This window comes from Petromyzon marinus, chromosome 65 (assembly GCF_048934315.1).
Source record: "Petromyzon marinus isolate PM22_M1 ecotype Great Lakes invasive population chromosome 65, UKy_Petmar_22M1.pri1.0, whole genome shotgun sequence".
NCBI lineage: Eukaryota > Metazoa > Chordata > Hyperoartia > Petromyzontiformes > Petromyzontidae > Petromyzon > Petromyzon marinus.
Genome location: NC_133731.1, coordinates 7,423,578 through 7,450,864, shown reverse-complemented (window position 1 = coordinate 7,450,864; position 27,287 = coordinate 7,423,578). Strand labels below are relative to the sequence as shown.

At 57.6% G+C, this 27,287-nt stretch overlaps 1 protein-coding gene across 1 annotated transcript in view; it reads right to left on the bottom strand.

Moving 5' to 3' along the window:
• KCP (kielin cysteine rich BMP regulator) overlaps positions 1 to 27,287 on the bottom strand; it is a 156,601-nt gene that overhangs the window by 11,961 nt on the left and 117,353 nt on the right. The window contains exons 22-40 of the mRNA XM_076054333.1: positions 26,642 to 26,815; positions 25,610 to 25,692; positions 23,007 to 23,100; positions 20,858 to 21,040; positions 20,298 to 20,468; positions 19,971 to 20,150; positions 19,107 to 19,192; positions 17,357 to 17,447; positions 15,866 to 15,948; positions 14,846 to 15,034; positions 12,519 to 12,707; positions 11,608 to 11,896; positions 10,635 to 10,717; positions 9,405 to 9,518; positions 7,363 to 7,456; positions 6,329 to 6,514; positions 3,974 to 4,056; positions 3,150 to 3,270; positions 782 to 864 (exon numbers count right to left, since the gene is read on the bottom strand). Of these exons, the coding sequence (XP_075910448.1) occupies positions 782 to 864; positions 3,150 to 3,270; positions 3,974 to 4,056; positions 6,329 to 6,514; positions 7,363 to 7,456; positions 9,405 to 9,518; positions 10,635 to 10,717; positions 11,608 to 11,896; positions 12,519 to 12,707; positions 14,846 to 15,034; positions 15,866 to 15,948; positions 17,357 to 17,447; positions 19,107 to 19,192; positions 19,971 to 20,150; positions 20,298 to 20,468; positions 20,858 to 21,040; positions 23,007 to 23,100; positions 25,610 to 25,692; positions 26,642 to 26,815 (2,576 nt within the window). The remainder of the gene's footprint in view (positions 1 to 781; positions 865 to 3,149; positions 3,271 to 3,973; positions 4,057 to 6,328; positions 6,515 to 7,362; positions 7,457 to 9,404; positions 9,519 to 10,634; positions 10,718 to 11,607; positions 11,897 to 12,518; positions 12,708 to 14,845; positions 15,035 to 15,865; positions 15,949 to 17,356; positions 17,448 to 19,106; positions 19,193 to 19,970; positions 20,151 to 20,297; positions 20,469 to 20,857; positions 21,041 to 23,006; positions 23,101 to 25,609; positions 25,693 to 26,641; positions 26,816 to 27,287) is intronic.

Genomic DNA, 27,287 nt, shown 5'->3' with positions numbered 1-27,287 from the left:
CACACAATGTACACACAAACAGTGTACACACACAATATATACACACACACAAGCACACAATGTACACACACAGTGTACACACACACAATGTACACACACAGTGTACACATACACACAATGTACACACACAGTGTACACATACACAATGTACACACACACAGTGTACACACACAGTGTACACACACACAATGTACACACACACACACAATGTACACACACAGTGCACACACACAGTGTGCACACACACAGTGTACACACACACACAGTGTACACACACACAGTGTACACGCACACAATGTACACACACAGTGTGCACACACACAGTGTACACACACACAATGTACACACACAAAGTGTACACACACAGTGTACACACACAGTGTACACACACACACAGTGTACACACACACACACACAGTGTACACACACACACATACACAGTGTACACACACACACAGTGTACACACACACAGTGTACACACACACAATGTACACACACAGTGTGCACACACACACAGTGTACACACACACAGTGTACACCAAAAGTGTGCACACACACACAGGGTACACACACAATGTACACACACACAGTGTACACACACACACAGTGTACACACACAGTGTACACACAGTGTGCACACACATACACAATGTACACCCACACAGTGTGTACACACGGTCGACCGCGGCAGGTGACGCTTGATGAGTAGCGGCGGCTGCAGACGTAGCGTGGAGGTGTCATACTGGACGTGGTGTGCCGTGTGCGGGCAGGCAGACTCACCTGGCACTCGCACACGTAGCAGGGGTCCTCGCTGGCGTACACCTGGCGCCCGCTCACCGACAACGAGCAGTTGCCCAGAGCCGCTGGCATCAAAAGACAAAGACAAAGATCCACCCCCCAGTATTATAGCCTTCACCGGGCTGTAGGGGCAAGTGCTGTTAAGCGAGTGGCGTCTATGAAGGCCGGCACGGCACACGTGGAGGGCTGGTGGCCAGCACCACGCCAGGTCACCTTCGTCTCCCCGGTGGCAATGATTTAACACACCACGCCAGGTACTCATTTGAGGCTGAGTCGACTTGGGGGAGGAGGCCCAGGACCGGTACAAATGAATCGTCACCGGTGCTGGCCATGAGCCGGAATCGAACTCGGGTCGCCGGGTTCGTAGCGCTGGGCGCTAACCGCTACACCACCGCCGCTGGCATCACCCGCGCACAACAGATACAGTGAGGGAAAAAAGTATTTGATCCCCTGCTGATTTTGTACGTTTGCCCACTGACAACGAAATGATCACTCTATAACTTTAATGGTAGGTTTATTTGAACAGTGAGAGTCAGAATAACAACAAAAATCCAGAAAAACGCATGTCAAAAATGTTATAAATTGATTTGCATTTTAATGAGGGAAATAAGTATTTGACCCCCTCTCAATCAGAAAGATATCTGGCTCCCAGGTGTATTTTATACAGGTAACGAGCTGAGATTAGGAGCACACTTTTAAAGGGAGTGCTCCTAATCCCAGCTTGTTACCTGTATAAAAGACACCTGTTCACAGATGCAATCAATCAATCAGATTCCAAACACTCCACCATGGCGAAGACCAAAGAGCACTCCAAGGATGTCAGGGACAAGATTGTAGACCTACACAAGGCTGGAATGGGCTACAAGACCATTACCAAGCAGCTTGGTGAGAAGGTGACAACAGTTGGTGCGATTATTCGCAAATGGAAGAAACACAAAAGAACTGTCAATCTCCCTCGGCCTGGGGCTCCATGCAAGATCTCACCTCGTAGAGTTGCAATGATCATCAGAACGGTGAGGAATTGGCCAGAACTACATGGGAGGATCTTGCCAATGATCTCAAGGCAGCTGGGACCATAGTCAACTAAGAAAACAATTGGTAACACACTACGCCATGAAGGACTTAAATCCTGCAGCGCCCGCAAGGTCCCCCTGCTCAAGAAAGCACATATACATGCCCGTCTGAAGTTTATCAATGAACATCTGAATGATTCAGAGGACAACTGGGTGAAAGTGTTGTGGTCAGATGAGACCAAAATGGAGCTCTTTGGCATCAACTCAACTCGCCGTGTTTGGAGGAGGAGGAATGCTGCCTATGATCCCAAGAACACCATCCCCACCGTCAAACATGGAGGTGGAAACATTATGCTTTGGGGGTGTTTTTCTGCTAAGGGGACAGGACAACTTCACCGCATCAAAGGGACGATGGACGGGGCCATGTACCGTCAAATCTTGGGTGAGAACCTCCTTCCCTCAGCCAGGGCATTGAAAATGGGTCGTGGATGGGTATTCCAGCATGACAATAACCCAAAACACACGGCCAAGGCAACAAAGGAGTATCTCAAGAAGAAGCACATTAAGGTCCTGGAGTGGCCTAGCCAGTCTCCAGACCTTAATCCCATAGAAAATCTGTGGAGGGAGCTGAAGGTTCGAGTTGCCAAACGTCAACCTCGAAACCTTAATGACTTGGAGAAGGTCTGCAAAGAGGAGTGGGACAAAATCCCTCCTGAGATGTGTGCAAACCTGGTGGCCAACTACAAGAAACGTCTGACCTCTGTGGTTGCCAACAAGGGTTTTGCCACCAAGTACTAAGTCATGTTTTGCAGAGGGGTCAAATACTTATTTCCTCCATTAAAATGCAAATCAATGTATAACATTTTTGACATGCGTTTTTCTGGAATTTTTGTTGTTATTCTGTCTCTCACTGTTCAAATAAACCTACCATTAAAAGTATAGACTGATCATTTCTTTGTCAGTGGGCAAACGTACAAAATCAGCAGGGGATCAAATACTTATTTCCCTCACTGTAAAAGGTCCCCCGTGTAGCCTTAACGGACTGTTGGCACGTGATGGGGTGGTGATGTTGCCGTCACCACACCACCGTCCGTCCACCTTTGTCCTGCCAGCGGCGATGCCTGCACACTGCACCAGGTGCTCATTTGAGGCTGAGTCGACCTAGGGGGAGGGCCCAAGACCGGTTCAGATGTTACCCCACCGACGATGGGCCGTGAGCGGGAATCGAACCCGGGTCGCCGGGTTCGTAGCGCGGCGCGCTAACCGTTGCACTACCGCTCCCCACCTACACACGCACGCACGTACCCACGTACGTGCACGCACGCACGCCCACGCACCTGTGCAGGTGGGGCAGCAGCTGCCCGGTGGGGGAGGCTGCACGCTGGCTTGGGGGCAGTCCACGAGGCTCGGGCACATCCTGCGCTCACAGTGCAGCACATGCTCGCCGCTCGACAGCTCCTGCACGCACACACACAGTGCACACACACACACAGTGTACACACACAGACACAGTGTACACACACACAGTGCACACACACACACAGTGTACACACACACAGTGCACACACACAGTGTACACACACACAGTGTACACACACACAGTGCACACACACAGTGTACACACACAGTGTACACACACACAGAGTGCACGCACACACAGAGTGCACGCACACACACACACAGTGTACACACACACAGTGTACACATACACAGTACACACACACACAGTGTACACACACACACAGTGTACACACACAGTGTACACACACACAGTGCACACACACACACAGTGTGCACGCACACACACAGTGCGCACACACACAGAGTGCACACACACACACACAGTGCACACACACAGAGTGCCCACACACAGAGTGCACACACACACAGAGTGTACACACACACAGAGTGCACACACACACACAGTGTACACACACAGAGTGCACACACAGTGTGCACACACACACAGTGAACACACACACAGAGTGCACACACAGTGTGCACACACACACAGTGAACACACACACACAGAGTGTACACACACACAGAGTGCACACACAGAGTGCACACACACACAGAGTGCACACACACAGAGTGCACACACATACTGTGTACACACACATACTGTGTACACACACACAGAGTGCAGTGTCCACGCTACCTCGCAGAAGCAGATCTCACAGGGGTCGCCTGACGGCTGGAACGAGTGTCCTGGTTTGTGGGTTACACTGCCGTGTACACAGCCTGCACGCGCAGTGAACACACACACACTCAGTGTACACACACACAGTGAACACACACACAGTGTACACACACACAGTGTACACACAGTGAACACACACACACAGTGAACACACACACACACGTGCAGTGTACACACACACACAGTGTACACACACAGTATACACACAGTGAACACACACACACACAGTGAACACATACACACAGTGTACACACACAGTGCACACACACACACAGTGAACACACCCACACAGTGTACACACACAGTGAACACACCCACACAGTGTACACACACAGTGTATACACACAGTGTACACACACACAGTGTATACAGACAGTATACACACAGTGAACACACAGTGAACACACACACACACAGTGAACACACACAGTGTACACACACAGTGAACACACACACAGTGTACACACACAGTGTACAAACACACACAGTGTATACACATACGCAGTGTACACACACATAGGGCACCCATACACAGTGTGCACGCAGCGCCCTTGAGTGACCGTGCGTCAGTGTGCGTGTACGCACGTAGGCCCGTGTTGACATACACGTGTGTGCAGTACAGCTGCGTGCGTGTATCTTCGTCTTTGTATCTGCGTGCGTGTATCTGCGTGTGTACGTGTATCTGCGTGTGTACATGTATCTACGTGCGTGTATCTACGCGCGTGCGTGCCTGTATCTGCCTGCGCGCGTGTATCTGCGTGCGTGTATCTGCGTGCGTGTATCTGCGTTCGTGCCCGTGTATCCGTGCGCGTGTATCTGCGTGCGCGCGTGTATCTGTGTGCGTGTATCTGTGTGTGTGTGCGTGTATCTGCGTGCGTGTATCTGCGTGTGTGCGTGTATCTGCGTGCGTGTATCTGTGTGTGTGCGTGTATCGGCTCCAGTTTAACAGCAGAGGTCTCACTCCGAATCAGTCGAGCGGCAATATCTTTTCATCGGTTGTGTAACACTGTGTGGAAGCTACCTGGTCTGTCGCTCCGCACTAAGCTTCAGGTCTTCTCGGCCACGGTCATTCCCTCCCTTCTCTATGCTTGCGAAACGTGGACTGCCCTAATGGAACATCTTCGCCGGTTAGAAACATTTAGGCTGGCCTGCCTACGATCCATCTTGGGTTTAACCAGACTGGATTGTGTGAGGAGCTCACAAATCCTTGAAAGATCTGGGCAAGGTCCCATCGGTGAGCTCCTCCGGCGGGCAAGGCTGCGATGGCTGGGTCATGTAGCCCGCATGCCCAGCCACCGCATGCCGAAACAGCTTTTGTTCGACCGGATCGAGGGGGCTAAGCTGGCACGGCATGGGCTAGAGAAGAGATGGAGTGATGTGGTACAGGAGGACGTGGAGCTGAGTGGACTTGCCGATGACTGGTACCAGCGGTGTCAAGATCGGCCTCTGTGGAGGACGCTCGTGAAGGACGCTACTGGGCAGTTGGAGGTAGTCGCCCTCCAACAACAACGGAGGGCGGAGGAGCGACGCTCACAACAACGAGCGGAGCGCCGGGTGGCTAAAGCACAGCAGGTTGGCACAGTAGGGGGCACAGGTGGTGCATCAGCCAGTCATCTCAGTCAGTCGACCCATGGCACCTGGGTCTGCCCCGTGACGTCCTGCCAGCGGGCGTTCGACACTCCACGTGGCCTCAAGGTGCACATGTCCTGGCACAAGCGTCGTGGTGACGTCACCGCCACTTAGTGGCGAATGGCGGTTGTTGTATCTGCGTGTGTGTGCGTGTATCTGCGTGTGTGCCTGTATCTGCATGTGTGCGTGTATCTGCGTGCGTGTATCTGCGTGTATCTGCGTGCGTGTATCTGCATGTGCGTGAGTGTATCTGCGTGTATCTGCGTGCGTGTATCTGCGTGTGTGTGCGTGTATCTGCGTGTGTGCGTGTATCTGCGTGTATCTGCGTGTATCTGCGTGCGTGTATCTGCGTGCGTGTATCTGCGTGCGTGTATCTGTGTGTGTGTGCGTGTATCTGCGTGTGCGTGCGTGTATCTGCGTGCGTGTATCTGCGTGCGTGTATCTGCGTGCGTGTATCTGCGTGCGTGTATCTGCGTGCGTGTATCTGCGTGCGTGTATCTGCGTGAGCGTGCGTGTATCTGCGTGTGTGTGCGTGTATCTGCGTGCGTGTATCTGCGTGCGTGTATCTGCGTGCGTGTATCTGCGTGCGTGTATCTGCGTGCGTGTATCTGCGTGCGTGTGCGTGTATCTGCGTGTGTGCGTGTATTTGCGTGTGTGCGTGTATCTGCGTGCGTGCGTGCCCACCGGAGCACCGCGGGCAGCACCGCCCGTCGCCGGGGTCGGAGGTCGGCGGCGCGCAGGGCGACACGGCGACACAGAGCGGCGCGGAGCACGTGACGACGCCCGAGTCGCAGGCGCAGGAGAGGCACGGCCGCGCCGCGGGCACCCACGCGGAGCCCTCCTCGTGCACCTGCCCCTCGTACACGCAGCCTGCCCACAGAGGGAAAGGTCCCCCCCCGGGCGGCCTTCAGCGGGGGGCCGCTGTCGGGGCGAGTGCTGTCGGCGAGCGGGCGCCTGCTCCGGCGTCGGCACGCGAACGCGCCCGACGGCCGCCCGCGTCTCCCCCGGGCCGGGTTCTTATTTAAGGCCGAGTGGACCTGGGGGAGCCCCGTGACCGGCTCGGATATTCGTCACTGGCGTTGGCCGTGAGCGGGGATCGTTTCGCTGGGGTCGTAGCGCAGCGTGCTAAGCACGATGCTGCCACCCCCCGACAGGGCCTTTGACTCGCACGCGCACGGAGCGTGGACACTCACAGTGTGTGGGCGAGCGAGCGAGTGAATGACGGATAATAATGATAATAATAATGACGATGCAAATTTTTTAACGCGCGAAAAAATTTGCGGACGGAACGGCCGCAACTCAGAGGACGCGGAGCCAAGCTCAGTCAGTCGAAAGTCAGGTCGCAGAGGTGAGTTATTAAGCGTCTCTTGAAGGAGACGATGGAGGCGACGCTGCGAATGTGCGGAGGGGATGGACGGCGCTCCAGACTGTGGGGGCAGCCACCGATAAGCGGCGCGTGGCCGTGACCGTCCTGGATCTTGGCGTCGAGAGGAGGGCCGTGAGTACGCACTGCGAAGGCATCTGAGCGAGCGCGCGAGTGGGTGAGTTGGCGAGCGGCTCTGTGAACCATTGAGCAAGAGAGCGAGCGGTCTGAGCGAGTGCACGGATGCGTGGCTGAGTTTGAGTGAATGAGAGATTGAGCGAGTGAACCAGGAGCTGGCCAGCGACTGGTGGTGAATGAGTGAGCGAGCAGCTGAGTAGTGAGTGAGTAGACACACCTTGGCACTGTGGGCAGCATTCCCCCGGAACCGTGAACTGATGGACGCAGCGGAGAGGAGGACACGGATTTGCTGTGCACTGCACACTCCCTGCCTGTACACACACACACAAGATAAAGATGTCCTGTGTAGCCTCCAACAGACTGTCGGGGCAAGTGTTGTTAGTGAGCAGCACCTACGAAGGCTGGCACGGCACACGAGGGGGTGGGTTGCCACTACCACGGTGGCGTGGCTTTAACTACCTCGCCCGGTGTACAGGAGGTCGTGGTTTCAATTCCGACAATGACGCCTGCTGTATATTTGGAGTTTGCGTCTCTCATCATCATCATCACGGTGGCTATGAGATGTTAACTACCTCGCCTGGTATGAAGGAGGTCATGGGTTCAATCCCGACCATGACGCCTGCTGTATATTTGGAGTTTGCGTCTCTCATCATCATCATCATCAGGGTGGCTAGGAGATGTTAACTACCTCGCCTGGTATACAGGAGGTCAGGGGTTCAATCCCGACCATGATGCCTGTTGTATATTTGAAGTTTGCGTGTTCTCCCTTGGTCGAGTGGATTTTTCTCCGAGACCTATGGCTTTTCCCTCCACATTTAGAATCAACGACACCACGCGTTTATTTGGCTGCTATAAATTCCCACGTGATGAGCCACTTCGTTGGGCTACCATTTGTGGCCAGGTCGCTTCTGATAAAGAGCCACACAGCTCAGTGGGCCTTACCTGGAAAAACAATAACAAAAATAGTTCATAGTTTTAATGCCCGGCCGCCTTTGTCTCCCTCGTGGCAATGTTTGCACACCGCACCAAGTACACATTTGAGGCTGAGTCAACCTAGGTGAGGCCCCGGAATGATTAAACAAACGCAGTCAACGACACCGCAGCGAGTTGGCACAGTGGGCAGTGCAGGGGGTGGTGCATCTGCCAGCCAACTCAGTCAACCCGTGGCACCTGCTGGGTCTGTCCCGTGACCTCCTGCCAGCAGCGAGCCTTCCACACTTCACGTGGCCTCAGAGTGCACCTAGCCTGGCACAAGTGCCCTGTTGACGTCACTGCCACTTAGGGGAAATTGGCGGCTGTTGTTGTATTGCTAAGCGGGCATGTGTGTTTGTGTGTGTGTGGATTTACGTGTTTGTGTGTGTGTGGATTTACGTGTTTGTGTGTGTGTGTGTGGATTTACGTGTGTTTGTATGTGTGTGGATTTACGTATGTTTGTGTGTGTGTGGATTTACGTGTGTTTGTGTGTGTGGATTTATGTGTTTGTGTGTGTGTGGATTTACGTGTGTGGGTGTGTGTGTGTACGTGTGTGTCTACATGTGTGGGTGTGTGCGTGTGTACGTGTGTGTACGTGTGTGTGTGTACGTGTGTGTGTACGTGTGGGTGTGTGTGTGTGTGGGGAGTGGTAATATATAGTGATCAGCGCACTGCACTACAAACCGGGCGGGCCTGAGTTCGATACCTACTCACTAGCAACAACAGTGGCAAATTATAATTGAACCGGTCCTGGGCTTCCCCTAGGTTGACCCAGCCTTAAACGAGTACCTGGCATGGTGTGTAAAAAAAACTTCAGCACTGGGCGTGGTGCTCGCCACACCGCCCCATCGTGTGCCGTGATAGCCTGTATAGGTGCTCCAAGCTACCAGCACTTGTCCAAGCGGTAAATCGAAGGCTATACGGGGGATCTGTCTTTGCGTGTGTGTGTGTGTGTTGCGTGCGGCAGTGCAGCGGTGGTGTAGCGTTTAGCGCTACGCTGCGCTATGAACCTGGCGACCCGGGTTCGATTCCTGCTCACGGCCAACGCCGGTGACGATTATCTGAACCGCCCTGGGCTTCCCCTAGGTCGACTCAGCCTCAAATGAGTACCTGGTGCAGTGTGCAAACATCGCAACTGGGGAGACAAAGGCGGTCGGGCGTGGTGCTGGCCACCCACCCCCTCGTGTGCCGTGCCGGCCTTCATAGGTGCTCGCTAACAGCACTTGCCCCTACAGTCTGTTAAGGCTATACGGGGGATCTTTGTCTTTTGTGTGTCTGTGCGAGTGCCTGGCAGGTGCAGGTGGTGCAGGCGTCTGGCTGGATGGTTTCTCTGTCCGCGAGCGAGCGGCCTTCGTGCAGACAGTCGCTGCACTCCCCCAGCTCGCAAAGCACGCGCCCAGCCTGCACATCACCAACATCACCAGCATCAGCATCGCCGTCACCACCATCAACGTCGCCTTCACCATGCTCAACATCATCTTGTTCGTGTTTTTGTTTGTTGCGGTTGCACCCGATTCAAGAGCCGAATGGCTCACAGGGCTATCCCAAATAAATGAAACTCAATCACCGCCATCTTCATCACCATCACCATCCTCAACATCACCATCGACACCAACGCTATTAAAATGAAACTGGCCCAAACATGCCAAGCGTGAGTCTTCTCAGCGGCCACCGGGCAAAGAGTCAGTAGGCCTCGCTGGTCTACGTAAGAGGAGTCTAGAATCTACTGAACGGGGTAGCATTTGTCACTGAATAACTTCTGGCTTGCTGGCACGAGACCAGCAGTTTGGTACGGCCACAGCCACGGCCACATCGAGACGCAGCGAGAGTAACAGCCACGGGGCGCACACGGTGGCTATGAGACGTTAACTCCCTCGCCTGGTATACAGGAGGTCGTGGGGTCGATCCCGTCCCTGATGCCTGCTGCTGTATATTTGGAGTTTGCATGTCTCTCTCTCTCATCACCATCACGGTGGCTATGAGACGTTAACTCCCTCGCCTGGTATACAGGAGGTCGTGGGGTCGATCCCGGCCCTGACGCCTGCTGCTGTAATATTAGGAGTTTGCGTGTCTCTCTCTCTCATCATCATCACGGTGGCTATGAGATGTTAACTCCCTCGCCCGGTGTACAGGAGGTCGTGGGTTCGATCCCGACCCTGACGATGCCTGCTGCTGTAATATTTGGAGTTTGCGTGTCTTTCTCTCCCCGTGGTCACGTGGATTTTGTTGTCGGGTGCTGCGTATTCTCCCCTGCACATTTACAATTAACATGGTTTTAGAGTACTGGGCTGCGAAAAATGTCCACCCGATGATGAGCCACTTCGTTGTTGAGCTATCGTTTGTGATAACCAGGTCACCCGTCAAAAGGAGCTATTACGCTCAGCGGGGCCTTTCCTGCTAAAAATAAAACATCGATGTGTGGTTTTTAGTGAGACATATACTGGGTGCGGTGTGCCGGGAGATCGACCTCTGGTTTTCATCGCACGGTGTCAATGTCCTGCCCTCGCGGCCACGCACCTTACAGACGCAGAGTTCGCACGGGGAACGAGGGTCGGTCCAGGTGTCACCTTCGCTCAGCTCCACGCCCATGTGCATGCAGCCTGCGCGCAGACACACACAGATAAAGATCCCCCGTATCAGCCTCTAACAGAGCGTCGGGGCAAGTGCTGTTTGGCGAAGGCAAGCACGGCACGCAACGGGGGTGGGGTGGGCAACACCACCTTTGTCTCCCCAGTACTGATGTCTATACACCATACCAGGTACACTAAAACCTTGGATTGCGAGCATAATTCGTTCCGGAAACGTGTTTGTGATCCAAAGCACTCGTATATCAGTTGTGATCACGTGACGCTCTGCAGACATAAGCGTACACGTACACTGCTCTTATTGCAAGACCATCGCTCGTTTATCAAATTAATAATTTATTTTAAAATTTTGCTCGTCTTGCAAAACACTCGCAGACCAAGTTACTCGCAATCCAAGGTTTTACTGTACTCATTTATTGAAGGCTACGTTGACCTAGGGGAGGCCCAGGTCCGGTTTAAATATTGTTGTTGTTGGTGGTGAGCGGGAATCGAACTTGGGTCGCTGGGTGCGTGGCGCAGCGCGCGAACCGCTACACTGCCGCTCCCCTCGGCACACACAAAGAGACGCAGACAGAGAAAGACAAGGAGGCACATGGCAGGCGTGCGCGTGTGTGTGTGCGCGTGTGTGCGTGTGTGCGAGGGCGTGTGTGTGTGTGTGCGCGTCTGTGCGAGTGTGCGTGTGTGCGAGGGCGTCTTTGTGTGCGGGTGTGTGTGTGCGCGTGTGTGTGTGGGTGTGCGCGTGTGTGCGAGGCCGTCTTTGTGTGCGGGTGTGTGTGTGTGTGTGCGCGTCTGTGCGAGTGTGCGTGAGTGCGCGCGTGTTTGTGCGGGGTTGCGCGTCTGTGTGTGCGAGTGTGTGCAGGCGTGCGGGTGCGTGTGGATGCGTGCGGGTGAGCGCGCGCGGGCACCTTCGCACACGGGGCAGCACTGCCCCTCGGGCACGCGGGGCCGGAGGCAGGCGGCGCCCTCGCGGGGGCAGGCGACGGGCGCGCACAGCACGCTGCCCGCCAGGCACACGCAGCGCTGGCAGGGCGCACGCTCCGGCCGCGGCGCCGCCTGCCCCTCGGCCAGCTCGACGCCCTCGTGGAGGCAGCCGCCGGCGCACGAGGGGCAGCACGAGGCCGGGGGCCGCGCCGGCAGCGGGTGGGAGCAGCGCGGGCGGGGGCAGCGGCGCGGGGAGCAGGAGAGGTCGCCGTTCTGCGGGCGCCGGCGGGGGGGGAGGGACGAGAGAGGCGCGGGGACACGCGGGGACATGTGGGGGATGACGCACGTGGGGACACGCGTGGGACACACGTAGGGACACGCGGGGGACACGCGGGGGACACACGTGGGGACACGCGGGGGACACGCGTGGGACACACGTAGGGACACGCGGGGGACACGCGGGGACACGCGAGGGACACACGGGGACACGTGGGGGACACGCGGGCGACACACGGGGACACAGAGATAGTGGTTAAGAGGATGGCAGCTCCCCATTCTGCAGAGACGTGGTTTTGTGGGGAGACAGGGAGACACGGCGGCATAGCGGCGGGATAGCGTGATGTTGAGAAAGGGACACGCAGAGAGATAGACACGCAGAGAGAGAGAGACACGCAGGGAGAGAGACACGCAGAGAGACACAGAGAGAGAGAGACACGCAGGCATAGAGACACACAGAGAGAGAGACACGCAGACAGAGAGACACGCAGGGAGAGAGACACGCAGGGAGAGAGAGACACGCAGGGAGACAAACAGGGAGAGAGACACACAGAGAGAGACACGCAGGGAGACAGACACGAGGGGTGACTCTGCGTGACAGCGGCAACACATTTGTCACCCTGCAGGTGCAGGAGTGGCACGGTCGGCGGGGGTCTTCGTAGCGGCGTCCGTGGGGGACACGCGGGCCCCCCCCCTCGACGCGGCACCCCCCCGAGCACACGGGGCAACACGCGGGGGGCACGGGGGGCTCCGGGTCGGCGCAGCTGAGCGGGGGGCACGCGGGCGGCTCGCACGTCACACGGCCCGACTGCGCGCGCGCACACAAAGACAAAAGTCCCCCCCCCGTGTGTAGCCTTTAACGGGCTGTTGGGGCAAGTGCTGTGAGCGAGTAGCACCCATCCACTCGTACGCAGTGACATAGCCCTGACTGTTGGCCAGCAGCAGTAACTGCAGGTGGGGACTTAGCGCGCACACGCCGCTGAGCACACAGCCGGCGTGTGTGCGTGTGTGCCGGCAGGGCGGAGGAACCGGGGCAAGGGTCACGGAAGACCTCGTGGGGAGGCCGCTGGAACCCTCTGGAGGGTTCTAGAAGGGAGGCGCGGCCAGGGCGGAGCCAAGCCGCGCCCAGGGGAATAAAAGCAGCGGAGAGCAAGGAGCTCCGGGCTGCCGGTTCTGGGAGTGGGCTCGTGTAGAGTAAACGTGCACGCCTCCTACTATTAGCGTCTCTCAAGTGAGTCACTAGACATACAAAGACTAAGATTCCCCGTGTAGCCTTAAGATACCATTGGGGCAAGTGCTGTTAGCGAGTAGCAGCACCCATGAAGGCCGGCATGGCACACGAGGGCGTGGGTGGGTGGCCAGCACCGCGCCCGGCCGCCTTTGTCTCCCCAGTGGTGATGATTTTACACACCACGCACCAGGTACTCGTTTGAGGCCGAGTCGACCTAGGGGAGGAGGTCTAGGACCGGTTCAGGTAATCGTCACCGGTGCTGGTGGCCGTGAGCGGGAATCGAACTCGGATCGCCGGGTTCGTAGCGCAGCGTAGCGCTAACCGCTACACTACCATGCGTATGGATAGTTGGGTGGGTGGGTGAGTGTGGGTATGGGTAGTTGGGTAGGTGGGTGAGTGTGGGTATGGGTAGTTGGGTAGGTGGGTGAGTGTGGGTATGGGTAGTTGGGTAGGTGGGTGAGTGTGGGCATGGGTAGTTGGGTAGGTGGGTGAGTGTGGGTATGGGTAGTTGGGTAGGTGGGTGAGTGTGTGTATGGGCATTGTGGGGAGCGGTGGTGTAGTGGTTAGCGCGCTACACTACGAACCCGGCCACCCAAGTTCGATTCCTGATCATGGCCAAAACCAGTGACAATTATCTGAACTGGTCCTAGGCCTCCCCTAGGTTGACTCAGCCTCAAATTAGTACGTGGTGCTGTGTGTAAACATCGCCACTATGGAGACAAAGGCGGCCGGGCGTGGTGTTGGCCACCCACCCCCTCGTGTGCCGTGCCGGCCTTCATAGGTGCTCGCTAACAGCACTTGCCCCAACAGTTTGTTATGTCTATACGGGGAATCTTTGTCTTTGTATGGGTAGTTGGAGGAGGCTCGTAAAGGATGCTACTGGCCAGTTGGAGGCAGTCGCCCTCCAACAAGAAATGAGGGCAAAGGAGCCACGCTCACAACAACGAGCGGAGCGCCGGGTGGCTAAAATGCAGCGAGTTGGCACAGTGGGGGGTGCAGGTGGTGGTGCATCTACCGGTCAGCTCAGTCAGCCAACCGATGGCACCTGCTGGGTCTGTCCCGTGACCTCCTGTCAGCAGACAGCCTTCGACACTGCACGTGGTCTCATAGTGCACCTAGCCTGGCACAGACGCCGTGGTGACCCCACCGTCACTTAGTGGCGAATGGCGCGGATTGGTATTGGGTAGTTTGGTATGTGGGTGCAATGTTCACTGTGCTGTACGTGCATAGGGTTGGTGTTCTGTGTGTGTGTAGGTGGTGGGTGTAGTGTGTGTAGGTGGTGGGTGTAGTGTGTGTGTGTAGGTGGTCGATGTTCTGTGTGTGTGTAGGTGGTGGGTGTTCTGTGTGTGTGTGTGTGGCATGGGGAGCGGTAGAGTCGTGGATAGCGCTACGCTGCGCTATGAATCTGGCGACTCGGGTTCGATTCCCGTTCACGGCCAACATCAGTGACGATTATCTGAACCGGTCCTGTGCATGCGTGCGTGTGCACGTGTATGCGTGTGTATGCGTGTGCGTGCGTGTGTGTGCGCGTGCGTGCGTGTGCGTGCGTGTGTGTGCGTGTGCGTGCGTGTGTGTGCGCGTGCGTGTGTGTGCGTGTGCGTGCCTGTGTGTGCGCGTGCGTGCGTGTGCGTGCGTGTGCACGTGTATGCGTGTGCATGCATGTGCACGTGTGTGTGTGCGTGGGCACGTGTGTGTGTGTGCACGTGCGTGTGCACCTGACACAGGCAGGTGGAGCAGGGCTCGCCGGGGTGGGGGAACGCCTCCCCGTCGGCACACGCCCGCCCCCCAAACCGGCAGCTGCCGCACTCGGCGCAGCCGCAAGCGTCCAGCCCCGGGTGGGGGCAGGGCCCGCCGGCGGGGGGGGCGGAGGGACACACGCGGGGGGAGCAGCGCACGGAGCCTCGCTGCGGGACGGGGAGCGGAGAGGGAGCAGGGTGGGGAGCGGAGAGGGAGCAGGGTGGGGAGCGGAGAGGGAGCAGGGTGGGGAGCAGGGGGGGTAGCAGGGTGGGGAGCACATCACACGTTCAGAGCAGCTGGCCGTTGCTGTAAATGGCCACGTGATGAGTACACGTGATGAGCCACGTGGCCGAGCTGCCATTTGCGGCCAGGTCGCTTACAGACAAGAGCCTCACGGCTCAGTGGGCCTCATAAAATAAAACAAAAACTGCTGAACCAGCAGTTCCACTGCTGGTTTATTTTTCCCGCCTGAGGACGACCGCTTGCGCTACGATCGAAATGTCGTGATGTTTTTATCTTTTGTTTTATTTTCTACCTACGTGACTTTACCGAAAGAACCAAACAGGATGGATTCCTGCAGTCACGAAAGCCGTCACCCAAAGTGGTACTCGGTTTATCAACCCACTCCACCCCCTCCCCCCCCCGGAGGGGATTAGCCGGGCGTAGAGACCCGGTTGCTTGGGGAGGCGTGGGTTTGGTGGATCACGTCGAGACGTGCGACAACGATTCCCGCTCGCTGTCAATGTCGGCGACAGCCATCGGGACCGGCCCTGGGGCCCTCCCCCTAAGTCGACACGGCCCACGATGAGCACCCGATGCGGTGCGTCAGCTTCGGCGCCGGGGGAGACAAACGCGGCCGGGCGCGGTGCTGGCCGCATCCGCCGTCTCGCGCGCCGCGCCTGCCTTCGCGGGTGCTGCTCGCCAGCGGCACTTGCCCCAACAGTCTGTTGAGCCTAGACGGTGGCGGGGGTATCTTTGGCTTTGTACAGGTGTCATACCTTGCAGGTGCAGTCCTGACACTGCGCCTTGGGGGCAGGGAAAACGTCTCCATCCGCGTAGTCTCTGCCCTGGAACCGGCAGCCTGAGAGACACGCAGAGACGCGCGGACTCGAGGACACGCAGACACCCCTCGGGATAGCCTTGACAGACTGTTGGGGCAAGTGCTGTTCGCGAGCGGTGATGGGCGATGGTGGGCAGTGATGGGCGGTGATGGGCGGTGATGGGTGACGATGGGCGGTGATGGGCGATGATGGGTGGTGATGGGTGGTGATGGGTGACGATGGGCGGTGATGGGCGGTGATGGGTGGTGATGGGCGATGATGGGCAGTGATGGGCGATGATGGGCGGTGATGGGCAATGATGGGCGATGATGGGCGGTGATGGGTGGTGATGGGCGATGATGGGCGATGATGGGCGGTGATGGGCGATGATGGGTGATGGGTGGTGTTGGGCAATGATGGGTGGTGATGGGTGGTGATGGGTGGTGATGGGAGATGATGGGCGGTGATGGGCGATGATGGGCGGTGATGGGCGATGATGGGTGGTGATGGGCGATGATGGGTGGTGATGGGCGGTGGTGGGTGGTGATGGGTGGTGATGGGCGATGATGGGTGGTGATGGGTGGTGATGGGCGATGATGGGTGGTGATGGGTGGTGATGGGCGATGATGGGTGGTGATGGGTGGTGATGGGTGGTGATGGGTGGTGATGGGCGGTGGTGGGCGGTGGTGGGCGGTGGTGGGCAATGATGGGTGGTGATGGGTGGTGATGGGCGATGATGGGCGGTGATGGGCGGTGATGGGTGGTGGTGGGCGGTGGTGGGCGGTGGTGGGCGGTGGTGGGCGGTGGTGGGCGATGATGGGTGGTGGTGGGCGATGATGGGCGGTGATGGGTGGTGGTGGGCGGTGATGGGTGGTGATGGGCGATGATGGGTGATGATGGGTGGTGATGGGTGGTGGTGGGCGGTGGTGGGCGGTGGTGGGCGGTGGTGGGCGGTGATGGGTGGTGATGGGTGGTGGTGGGCGGTGGTCGGCGGTGGTGGGTGGTGGTAGGCGGTGGTGGGCGGTGGTGGGCGGTGGTGGGTGGTGGTGGGCGGTGGTGGGTGGTGGTGGGCGGTGGTGGGCGGTGGTGGGCGGTGGTGGGTGGTGGTGGGTGGTGGTGGGCGGTGGTGGGTGGTGGTGGGTGGTGGTGGGCGGTGGTGGGCGGTGGTGGGCGGTGGTGGGCGGTGGTGGGTGGTGGTGGGCGGTGGTGGGCGATGGTGGGCGGTGGTGGGTGATGATGGGTGATGATGGGTGGTGGTGGGCGGTGGTGGGCGATGGTGGGCGGTGGTGGGTGATGATGGGTGATGATGGGTGGTGGTGGGCGGTGGTGGGCGGTGGTGGGTGGTGGTGGGCGGTGGTGGGCGGTGGTGGGCGGTGGTGGGTGGTGGTGGGCGGTGGTGGGTGGTGGTGGGCGGTGGTGGGTGGTGGTGGGTGGTGGTGCATCTCTCACCATCACACACGGGACACTCGCAGGCCCCCACAGTGGCGTGGCTGCACGTGACGGCCGGACAGGGCGCACGCGCACACAGCACAGAGCCATCCTGCCAGCACACACGCACGCACACGCATACACGCACGCACACACACGCACGCACACACACGCACGCACACACACGCATACACGCACGCACACACACGCACGCACACACACACACGCATACACGCACGCACACGCACGCACACACACGCACGCACACACACGCACGCACACACACGCATACACACGCACACACACACATACACGCACACACACGCACACACACACACGCACACACACACACACGCATACACGCACGCACACACACGCACGCACACACACGCATACACGCACGCACACGCACGCACACACACGCATACACACGCACACACACGCATACACACGCACACAGATACATGTACGGATATACGCATGCACGCGCAAACTGATGGGGCAAGTGCTGTTCCTGAGCACCTATGAAGGCCGGCATGGCACACGGACACACACACACGGATACACACCCACACACGTACAGATACACACACACACGTATAGATACATACACACACAAGTACGGATACACACCCACACACACGTACAGATACACACACACACACGTACGGATACGCACACGAATACACACGCTCAAACACACGGATACAAACAGTACAGACACACACGCACGCACACATACGGATACACAAGCACGTGCACACAGACATACGGATACAAAGACAAAGATCCCCCGTATAGCCTTAACAGACTGTAGGGGCAAGTTCTGTCAGAGAGCACCTACGCACACGCACGTAAAAATACATACACACACACGTACAGATACACACACACACGTACAGATACACACACACACGTACAGATACATACACACACACGTACAGATACACACACACACCTACAGATACACACACACACGCACACACACACACGTACAGATACACACACACACACACGCACACACACACACACGTACAGATACATACACACACACGTACAGATACATACACACACACACGCACACACACGTACAGATACATACACACACGTACAGATACACACACACATACACACACACACACGTACAGATACATACACACACGTACAGATACATACACACGTACAGATACACACACACACACGTACAGATACATACATACACACACACACGTACAGATACATACACACACACACACTCATCTGGCAGCGTATTGGCACAAGGGCCGGTAAAGGCGCACGCTGCGACGTGCCGTATCCCCGGTGTCGCGATTCGGCCAACGGGGGCAGGAGAAACCAAATAAAAAAACGAATCCACCGACGGGACGCTGGCAACTTGAAGGCCGATCGCGGCCCCCAACGCTCTCCGGAACCCCGCCGATTTGGACGGCAATCGACATTCTCCCGTCGCGGCCCATCGCTCTGGGCCTCTGTGAAGACGCGTCCGTCCTCTTGCCTCCCTGAAGGCTGGCAACCCCCCCCACCCTCCCCGCCCACGGCATCAAAAACCCCCGGCCCTGCCACCTCCCGTCCAGCGGCACGCGTAGGGACGGAGGGCGAGGCCCTCGCTGCGGAATGCGCCCGCTCCTGCCAACAGAGCGGGCGAGCGAGCCGGGAAATGTACCGGGCGAGGGATCGAGCCCCCGGTTCACGGTGAGACGATCACTCCCACTCCCCCCCCTCCAACCCCTCCCCACCCACCCCGTACCCGTACCGAACACGTGCAGCGAGAGCAGACGTCGTCCGTGGGGTCGAGGAATGAAACTCCGTTCTTGTGCGTCACTCCGTCCACCACGCAGCCTGGGGGGAGGGGAAGAGGCGGGGGACACAAAAGTGACACTCGGTCGCTCTCGCTCATTGCTCCCGCACCTCGCGTTGGCACGGTTGGCTACGTACGGTGCGAAAGAAGTTCCACATACCTACGTGCTACCCATAAACTAACACTACCCATAGACTGACACTGCCCATAGACTGACACTACCCATAGACTAACACTGCCCATAGACTAACACTGCCCATAGACTAACACTGCCCATAGACTAACACTGCCCATAGACTAACACTGCCCATAGACTAACACTGCCCATAGACTAACACTACCCATAGACTGACACTGCCCATAGACTAACACTGCCCATAGACTAACACTGCCCATAGACTAACACTGCCCATAGATTAACACTGCCCATAGACTAACACTGCCCATAGACTCACACTGCCCATAGACTAACACTGCCCATAGACTGACACTACCCATAGACACATACACAAAACAAAGACACACACACGCGTACACACGCACACAAAGATCCCCCATATAGCCTTAACAGACTGTAGGGGCAAGTGCTGTTCGCGAGCACCTATGAAGGCTGGAACGGCACACGAAGGGAGTGGGTGACCAGCACCACGCCCGACCGCCTTTGTCTCCCCAGTGGCGATGTTTACACACCGCACCAGGTACTCATTTGAGGCCGAGTCGACCTAGGCCAACACCGGTTCAGATAATCGTCACCGGTGTTGGCCGTGAGCGGGAATCGAACCCGGTGTCAATCGCGCGCGCACACGCGCACGTACGTACCGTCGCACGCCGGGCAGCACGCGCCGCGCGGCACCGCTGGGTGCGTGCAGCGCGCGGGGCGGGGGCACGGGCGCACGCGGCACGTCACGGCGCCGTCGGAGCAGACGCACACGTGGCACGGCGAGCCCGGCTCCTCAAACTCCTGCCCGTTGAGGTACTCGGAGTCCAGGTAGCCACAGCCTGCGTGGGGTGAAGCGATGCGGGGGGGGGGAGAGGAGGGGAGGGGAGGCTGCAAGTTTAAACCGCGGACGTGCGGACGGACAGCAAGACGCAGGGAGGTGCGGGGGGCAGCAGAGGGGAGGCCGTGGGTCGACGCCGGGACCTCACCGTCGCAGGACGGGCAGCAGCGCCCGCGCGCCGGGTGCGGGCAAGCGGGCGCGGGGCAGCGCGGCGCGTGGCACGTCACGGAGCCCGCCGCGCACACGCACTCGCGGCACGGCTCGCCGGGCTGCTGCCGGCGCTCCCCCTCCACCAGCTCCACGCCGTGCAGGAGGCAGCCTGCGCCGGGCGGGGGGCGGGGGCGGGGGCGGGGGCGGGGGGGGGGTAGGGGGAGACAGTGACGGGGGATGCTGCTGCTAACGCCGCCTCTTTTTTCCCCCACCGGCACATCCGAGCCGTGCCAGCGTGGGGGGGGGGAGGGGGTAGCGGGTGGGCGCCCGTTTGCCGGACGGCGGCAGCCAGACCGCAAGGCGTGACGCGGAGGTCCTCACGAGACGATTCGTGAATCGCGGGGCCAAGCGGGGCCAGGGGGAGGGGCCTAACGAGGCGTCAATTGCGAGCCGTGTCGGAAAGTTCACGGGGTCACCGCGTCACCCGCACGCGTCTCTCCCTCTCACCCTGTCTTCTCTCTCACCCCCCCTCCCGCCCCCCCCCCCGTGGCCCCTCACCGTCGCAGGAGGGGCAGCAGGCGTGCGCCCGCGGGTGCGAGCACGGCGCCGGCGGGCAGGGCCGCCGCATGCACGTCACCGTGCCGTTGGCACACACGCACGCGCGGCACCGCTCGCTCGGGTCGTAGAACCGCTGAGCGTGGTCGTAGCGCACGCCCAGGTACACGCAGCCCGCGGGGGGCTCTGTGGGGGGGGGGGGGGGGCGGTGGGGGGGGGGGCATGGGTTAGGGGGCACGGTCACACAGGTTACGGAGTTTCCTGGGCGGGAAGGGGTGGGGGGCACGTCACAGTTTCTCTCGGAGGTCGGGGTTCAATTTGGTTTTGTTTAAACCAGGTGAGGTTTAGTCTCGCTAGTGGGCAGGGTCACGGGTTAGAGGGCAGGGTCACAGGTTAGAGGGCAGGGTCACAGGTTAGAGGGCAGGGTCACGGAATAGAGGGCAGGGTCACGGGTTAGAGGGCAGATTCGTGGGTTAGAGGACAGGGTCATGGGTTAGAGGGCAGGGTCACGGGTTAGAGGACAGGGTCGCAGGTTAGAGGGCAGGGTCACGGGTTAGAGGGCAGGGTCACGGGTTAGAGTGTAGGGTCACAGGTTAGAGGGCAGGGTCACAGATTAGAGGGCAGGGTCACGGGTTAGAGGGCAGGGTCACGGGTTAGAAGGCAGGGTCACGGGTTAGGAGGCAGGGTCACGGGTTAGAGGGCAGTGTCACGGGTTAGAGGGCAGGGTCACGGGTTAGAGGGCAGGGTCACGGGTTAGAGGGCAGGGTCACAGATTAGAGGGCAGGGTCACGGGTTAGAGGGCAGGGTCACGAGTTAGAGGGCAGGGTCACGGGTTAGAGGGCAGGGTCACGGGTTAGAGGGCAGGGTCACGGGTTAGAGAGCAGGGTCACGGGTTAGAGGGCAGGGTCACGGGTTAGAGAGCAGGGTTAAGGGTTAGAGGGCAGGGTCACGGGTTAGAGGGCAGGGTCACGGGTTAGAGGGCAGGGTCGTGGGTTAGAGGGCAGAGTCGTGGGTTAGAGGGGAGGGTCACGGGTTAGAGGTCAGGGTCACGGGTTAGAGGGCAGGGTCACTGGTTAGAAGCAGGGTTGGGAGTGGGGTTGGGGGTAGAGGTTAATGAATACGCACCAAAGACAAAGATCCCCTGTGTAGCCTCGACAGGCTGTTGTGGCAAGTGCTGTTAGTGAGCGCTTACGAAGGCCGGCACGGCACACGACGGGGTGAGTCGCCAGTACCACGCCCGGCCGCCTTTGTCTCCCCCGTGGCAATGTTTTTACACACCGCACCAGGTACTCATTAGAGGCTGAGTCGACCTAGGGGAGGCCCATGACCAGTTCAGATAATCGTCACAGGTGTTGGCCGTGAGCGGGGGGTAGCCGGGTTCGGAGCGCAGCGTAGCGCTAACCGCTGCACCACCGCTCAGCTGTGAAGAACACACGCAACACGCAACACAACGCGTACACACACACACAACGCGCAACACGCACACACAACACGTACACGCACACACAACACGTACACACACAACGCGCAACACGCAACACAACGCGTACACGCACACACAACACGTACACACACAACGCGCAACACGCACACACAACGCGTACACGCACAACACGTACACGCACAACGCGTACATACACACACACAACGCGCAACACGCACACACAACGCGTACATGCACAACACGTACACACACAACACGTACACGACACACACAACACGTACACACACAACGAGTACACGCACAAAACGTACACACACAACACGTACACGCACGCACAACACGTACACACACAAAACGTACACACACAACACGTACACACACAACGCGCACACGCACGCACAACACGTACACACACAACACGTACACGCACGCACAACACGTACACACACAACACGTACACGCACGCACAACACGTACACACACAACACGTACACGCACGCACAACACGTACACACACAACGCGCACACACACACAACACGTACACACACAACACGTACACGCACGCACAACGCGCACACAACACGTACACGCACGCACAATGCGTACACGCACAATGCGTACACACACAACGTGTACACACACAACACGTACACGTACACACAACACGTACACACACAACGTGTACACGTACACACAACGAGCTGCACCTGGACACTTGGGGCAGCAGGCTCCTGGGGGCAGCAGTGAGTCGGGGCAGCCCAGCACGGGGCAGCGCTTCTTGGGACACTGCACCTTGCCGTTCTGCGTTAAATACACAAAGAGGGAGGATCATCGTCATCATCGTCGTTGTCATCATCGTCGTCATCATCAGTCATCGTCATTCTCATCACCATTGTCATCATCACTGTCATCATCATCATAGTCATCATCATTCTTATCATCATCGCCATTATCATCATTGTCATCGTCACCATCAACTTCATCATTATCGTCATTCTCATCATCATTGTCATCATCACTGTCATCATCATCATCATAGTCATCATCATCGTCATCATCATCATTGTCATCGTCACCATCAACTTCATCATTATCGTCATTGTCATCATCATTGTCATCATCACTGCCATCATCATCATAGTCATCATCATCCTCATCATCATCGTCATCATCATCGTCATCATCATCATCGTCAGCATCATTATCACAGTCATTCTCATCATCATCATTGTCATCATCACAAGAAGTTGAGCCGACCAGATAGACAGAGATGACGTGGGGGATAGAGAACCGGGGTGGGCGGTCGTGTGTACAGGCGTGTGTGTACACACACAACAACAACAACCGCCATTCACCACTAAGTGGCGGTGACGTCACCACGACGCTTGTGCCAGGCTATGTGCACCCTGAGGCCACGTGAAGTGTCGAACGCCCGCTGGCAGGAGGTCACGGGGCAGACCCAGGTGCCACGGGTCGACTGAGATGACTGGCTGATGCACCACCTGTGCCCCCTACTGTGCCAACCCGCTGTGCTTCAACCACCCGGCGCTCCGCTCGTTGTTGTGAGCGTCGCTCCTCTGCCCTCCGTTGTTGTTGGAGGGCGACTACCTCCAACTGCCCAGTAGCGTCCTTCACGAGCCTCCTCCACAGAGGCCGATCTTGACACCGCTGGTACCAGTCATCGGCAAGTCCACTCAGCTCCACGTCCTCCTGTACCACATCACTCCATCTCTTCTCTAGCCCGTGCCGCGCCCGTTTAGCCCCCTCAATCCTCGCCGAACAAAAGCTTTTTAGGCATGCGGTGGCTGGGCATGCGGGCTACATGATCCAGCCATCGCAGCCTTGCCCGCCGGAGGAGCTCACCGATGGGACCTTGCTCAGATCTTTCAAGGATTTGTGAACTCCTCACACAATCCAGTCTGGTTAAACCCAGGATGGATCATAGGCAGGCCAGCCTAAATGTTTCTAACCGGCGAAGATGTTCCATTAGGTGTGTGCACAGACATGTACACACACGCACCGGCGCGTGTGCACACACACACTCAGACATGTACACACACACACACTGGCGCGTGTACACACACACAGACGAGTACACACACACACTCAGACATGTACACACACAGACATGTACACACACACAGACGAGTACACACACACACACCAGCGTGTGTGCACACACACACACTCAGACATGTACACACACACTCAGACATGTACATGCACAGACATGTACACACACACACTGGCGCGTGCACACACGCACACACAGACATGTACACACACACACTCAAGACGAGTATACACACACACACACTCAAGACATGTACAGTACACACACACAGACGAGTACACGTGCACACGCACAGGCGTACAGAACCCCCCGTGCGTGCCAACGCTTGCGCCTGTCCATCCGCTCAACAGGCGCCGTGAGCGGCTGCGTCACGTCGCAGCGGATGGATCCGAATCAAACCGTTGCCTAGGGGGCGGGCGCGTAGAGTCTCACGGCGGACGCGCAGAGTCTCACGGCAATAAAATAAATCGCGGTGTGTAACGTGTTATTGGAAAGTCTCCGGCTTTCCAGCAGCAGCAGCAGCAGCAGCATCGTCAGGCGATGGCTGGCCAGAAGTGTGAGGATGAAAGCCCACGTGTTAAGCTGTCATCGTCGTTGCAATGATGGTCGTCATCGTCGTCGTCGTTGTAGTGAATCGTCATTGTGGATATCATCGTAATTATGATTATTATCATCGTAATCATGGTCATCGTCGTCTTAATCATGGTCATTATCATCATCATCATTGTAATCATGGTCATCATCGTCATCATCGTCGCCGTCGTTGTAATCATGGTCATCTTATCATCATCATTATGGTCATCGTCATCATCATCATGGTCGTAATCACAGTCATCATCGTCGTCATCATCGTCCTCGTCATCGCGGTAACCATGGTCATCTTCGTCATCGTGGTAACCATGGTCATCATCATCGTCGTCATCATCGTGGTAACCATGGTCATCATCATCATCATCATCGTGGTAATCATGGCCATCATCGTCGTCGTAATCGTGGTAATCAGGGTCATCATCATCGTCATCATCGTCGTCATCATCGTGGTAATCAGGGTCATCACGGTCATCATCGTCATCATCATGGTAATCAGGGTCATCATGGTCATCATCATTATAATCGTCATCGCAATCATCATCATCATCGTGGTAATCAGGGTCATCACGGTCATCATCATCATTATAATCGTCATCGCCATCATCGTCAGCCCGGCCTCGAGCGACGCGGGCGCTGCTCCCGTACGATGCAGTGGCAGACGCGACAATCGTCAGAGGAGTGTGGGAACTCCATCCCGTTGGGGTAGTCCTTCCCGGCATAGCTGCAGCCTGTACACACACAACAACAAAGACAAAGATCCCCCGTGTAGCCTTTAACAGACCGGTCGGGGCAAGTGCCATTAGCGAGCAGCAGCACCTATGAAGGCCGGCACGGCGCACGAGGGGGTGGGTGGCCAACACCACGCCCGGCCGCCTTTGTCTCCCCAGTGGCGATGTTTACTACACCGCACCAGGCACTCATTTGAGGCTGAGTCGACCCAGGGGAGGCCCAGGACCGGTTCAGATGATCGTCACCGGTGTTGGCCGTGGGCGGAAATCAAACTCGCATTGCCGGATCAATCCGAGGGAAGGCCAAGGACGTGCTATTAAGGTCCGTTGCCTGAAACGTCGCCTACTCTATGTTTTCCTTTCGAGGCAACACACACGGCGACAACAACAACACACGCTGCTGTTGTTGTTGACGGTGTTGATTGGTTGTTGTTGCTATTGTTGTTTGTTGCTTGTGCACTGCTGCCAACGCATCATCATCATCAGCAGCAGCATCATCAGCAGCATCATCATAACCAGTATGATCATCAGCAACAGCATCATCATCAGCAGCAGCATCATCAGCAGCAGAATCATCAGCAACAGCATCATCAGCAGCAGCAGAATCATCAGCAGCATCATCAGCAGGAGCATCATCATCAGCAGCATCATCATCAGCAGCATCATCAGCAGCAGCAGCAGCAGCAGAATCATCAGCAGCATCATCATCATCAGCAGCAGAATCATCAGCAGCATCATCAGCAGCAGCAGCAGCATCATCATCATCATGATCAGCAGCAGCATCATCAGCAGCAGCATCATCATCAGCATCAGCAGCAGAATCATGAGCAGCATCATCATCAGCAGCATCATCAGCAGCAGCAGCAGTCGCCAGATACTTTGTTGAAATCTCCAAAGCGTGAAGCTCACCGTATGGCCGGAGCGGTGGAGACAGGTTCAGCGTTCTCACCGTTGCAGTTGTTGGAGCAGCAGGCGCCCGGCGCGCTGTGAGGGCAGGCGGGCTGAGGGCAGGCCCGCTCCCGGCACTCCACGCGCCCGTCATGGCACACGCAGTCCTGGCAGCTGCCCGCGGGGTTCGGGAAGCGCTCCCCCTCGCGCCACACGCGGTCCTCGAACGTGCAGTCTGGTGGGAGCGGGCGGGCGTGTGGGGATGACGGCAAGGGCTCCGTGCGGCGCGCCACGCGCTGCCTCCGGGCGCGGGCACGCGGGCACCGCTGCCCGGCCTGCCTCGGTGAGGTCCCGGCGTCGACTCACAGCCTCCCCTTTGTCTTCCCCGCGCGTCCTCGGGTTGCGCAGCTACACTCTGTGCCTCCCTGCGTCTGTAAATTTGCTCTTCTCTACCAAGTGAGGCCCCGACTGAGCTACGTCGAGCGACCTGGCCATCGAAAACCGATGGCTCGACGCCGTGGGGCTTATCGTCACGCGGAGATTTATCGCAGCCAAACACTCCGAGTGCACGCTAATTCTAAATGTGGAGGGAAAGACCGGAGGACCCGCATGGAAACTCCGCGTGAACACGGGGAGAGAGAGAGACACCACAAACTCCAAATATACAGCAGCAGCAGCAGCAGCAGACGTCGTCAGGGTCGGGATCG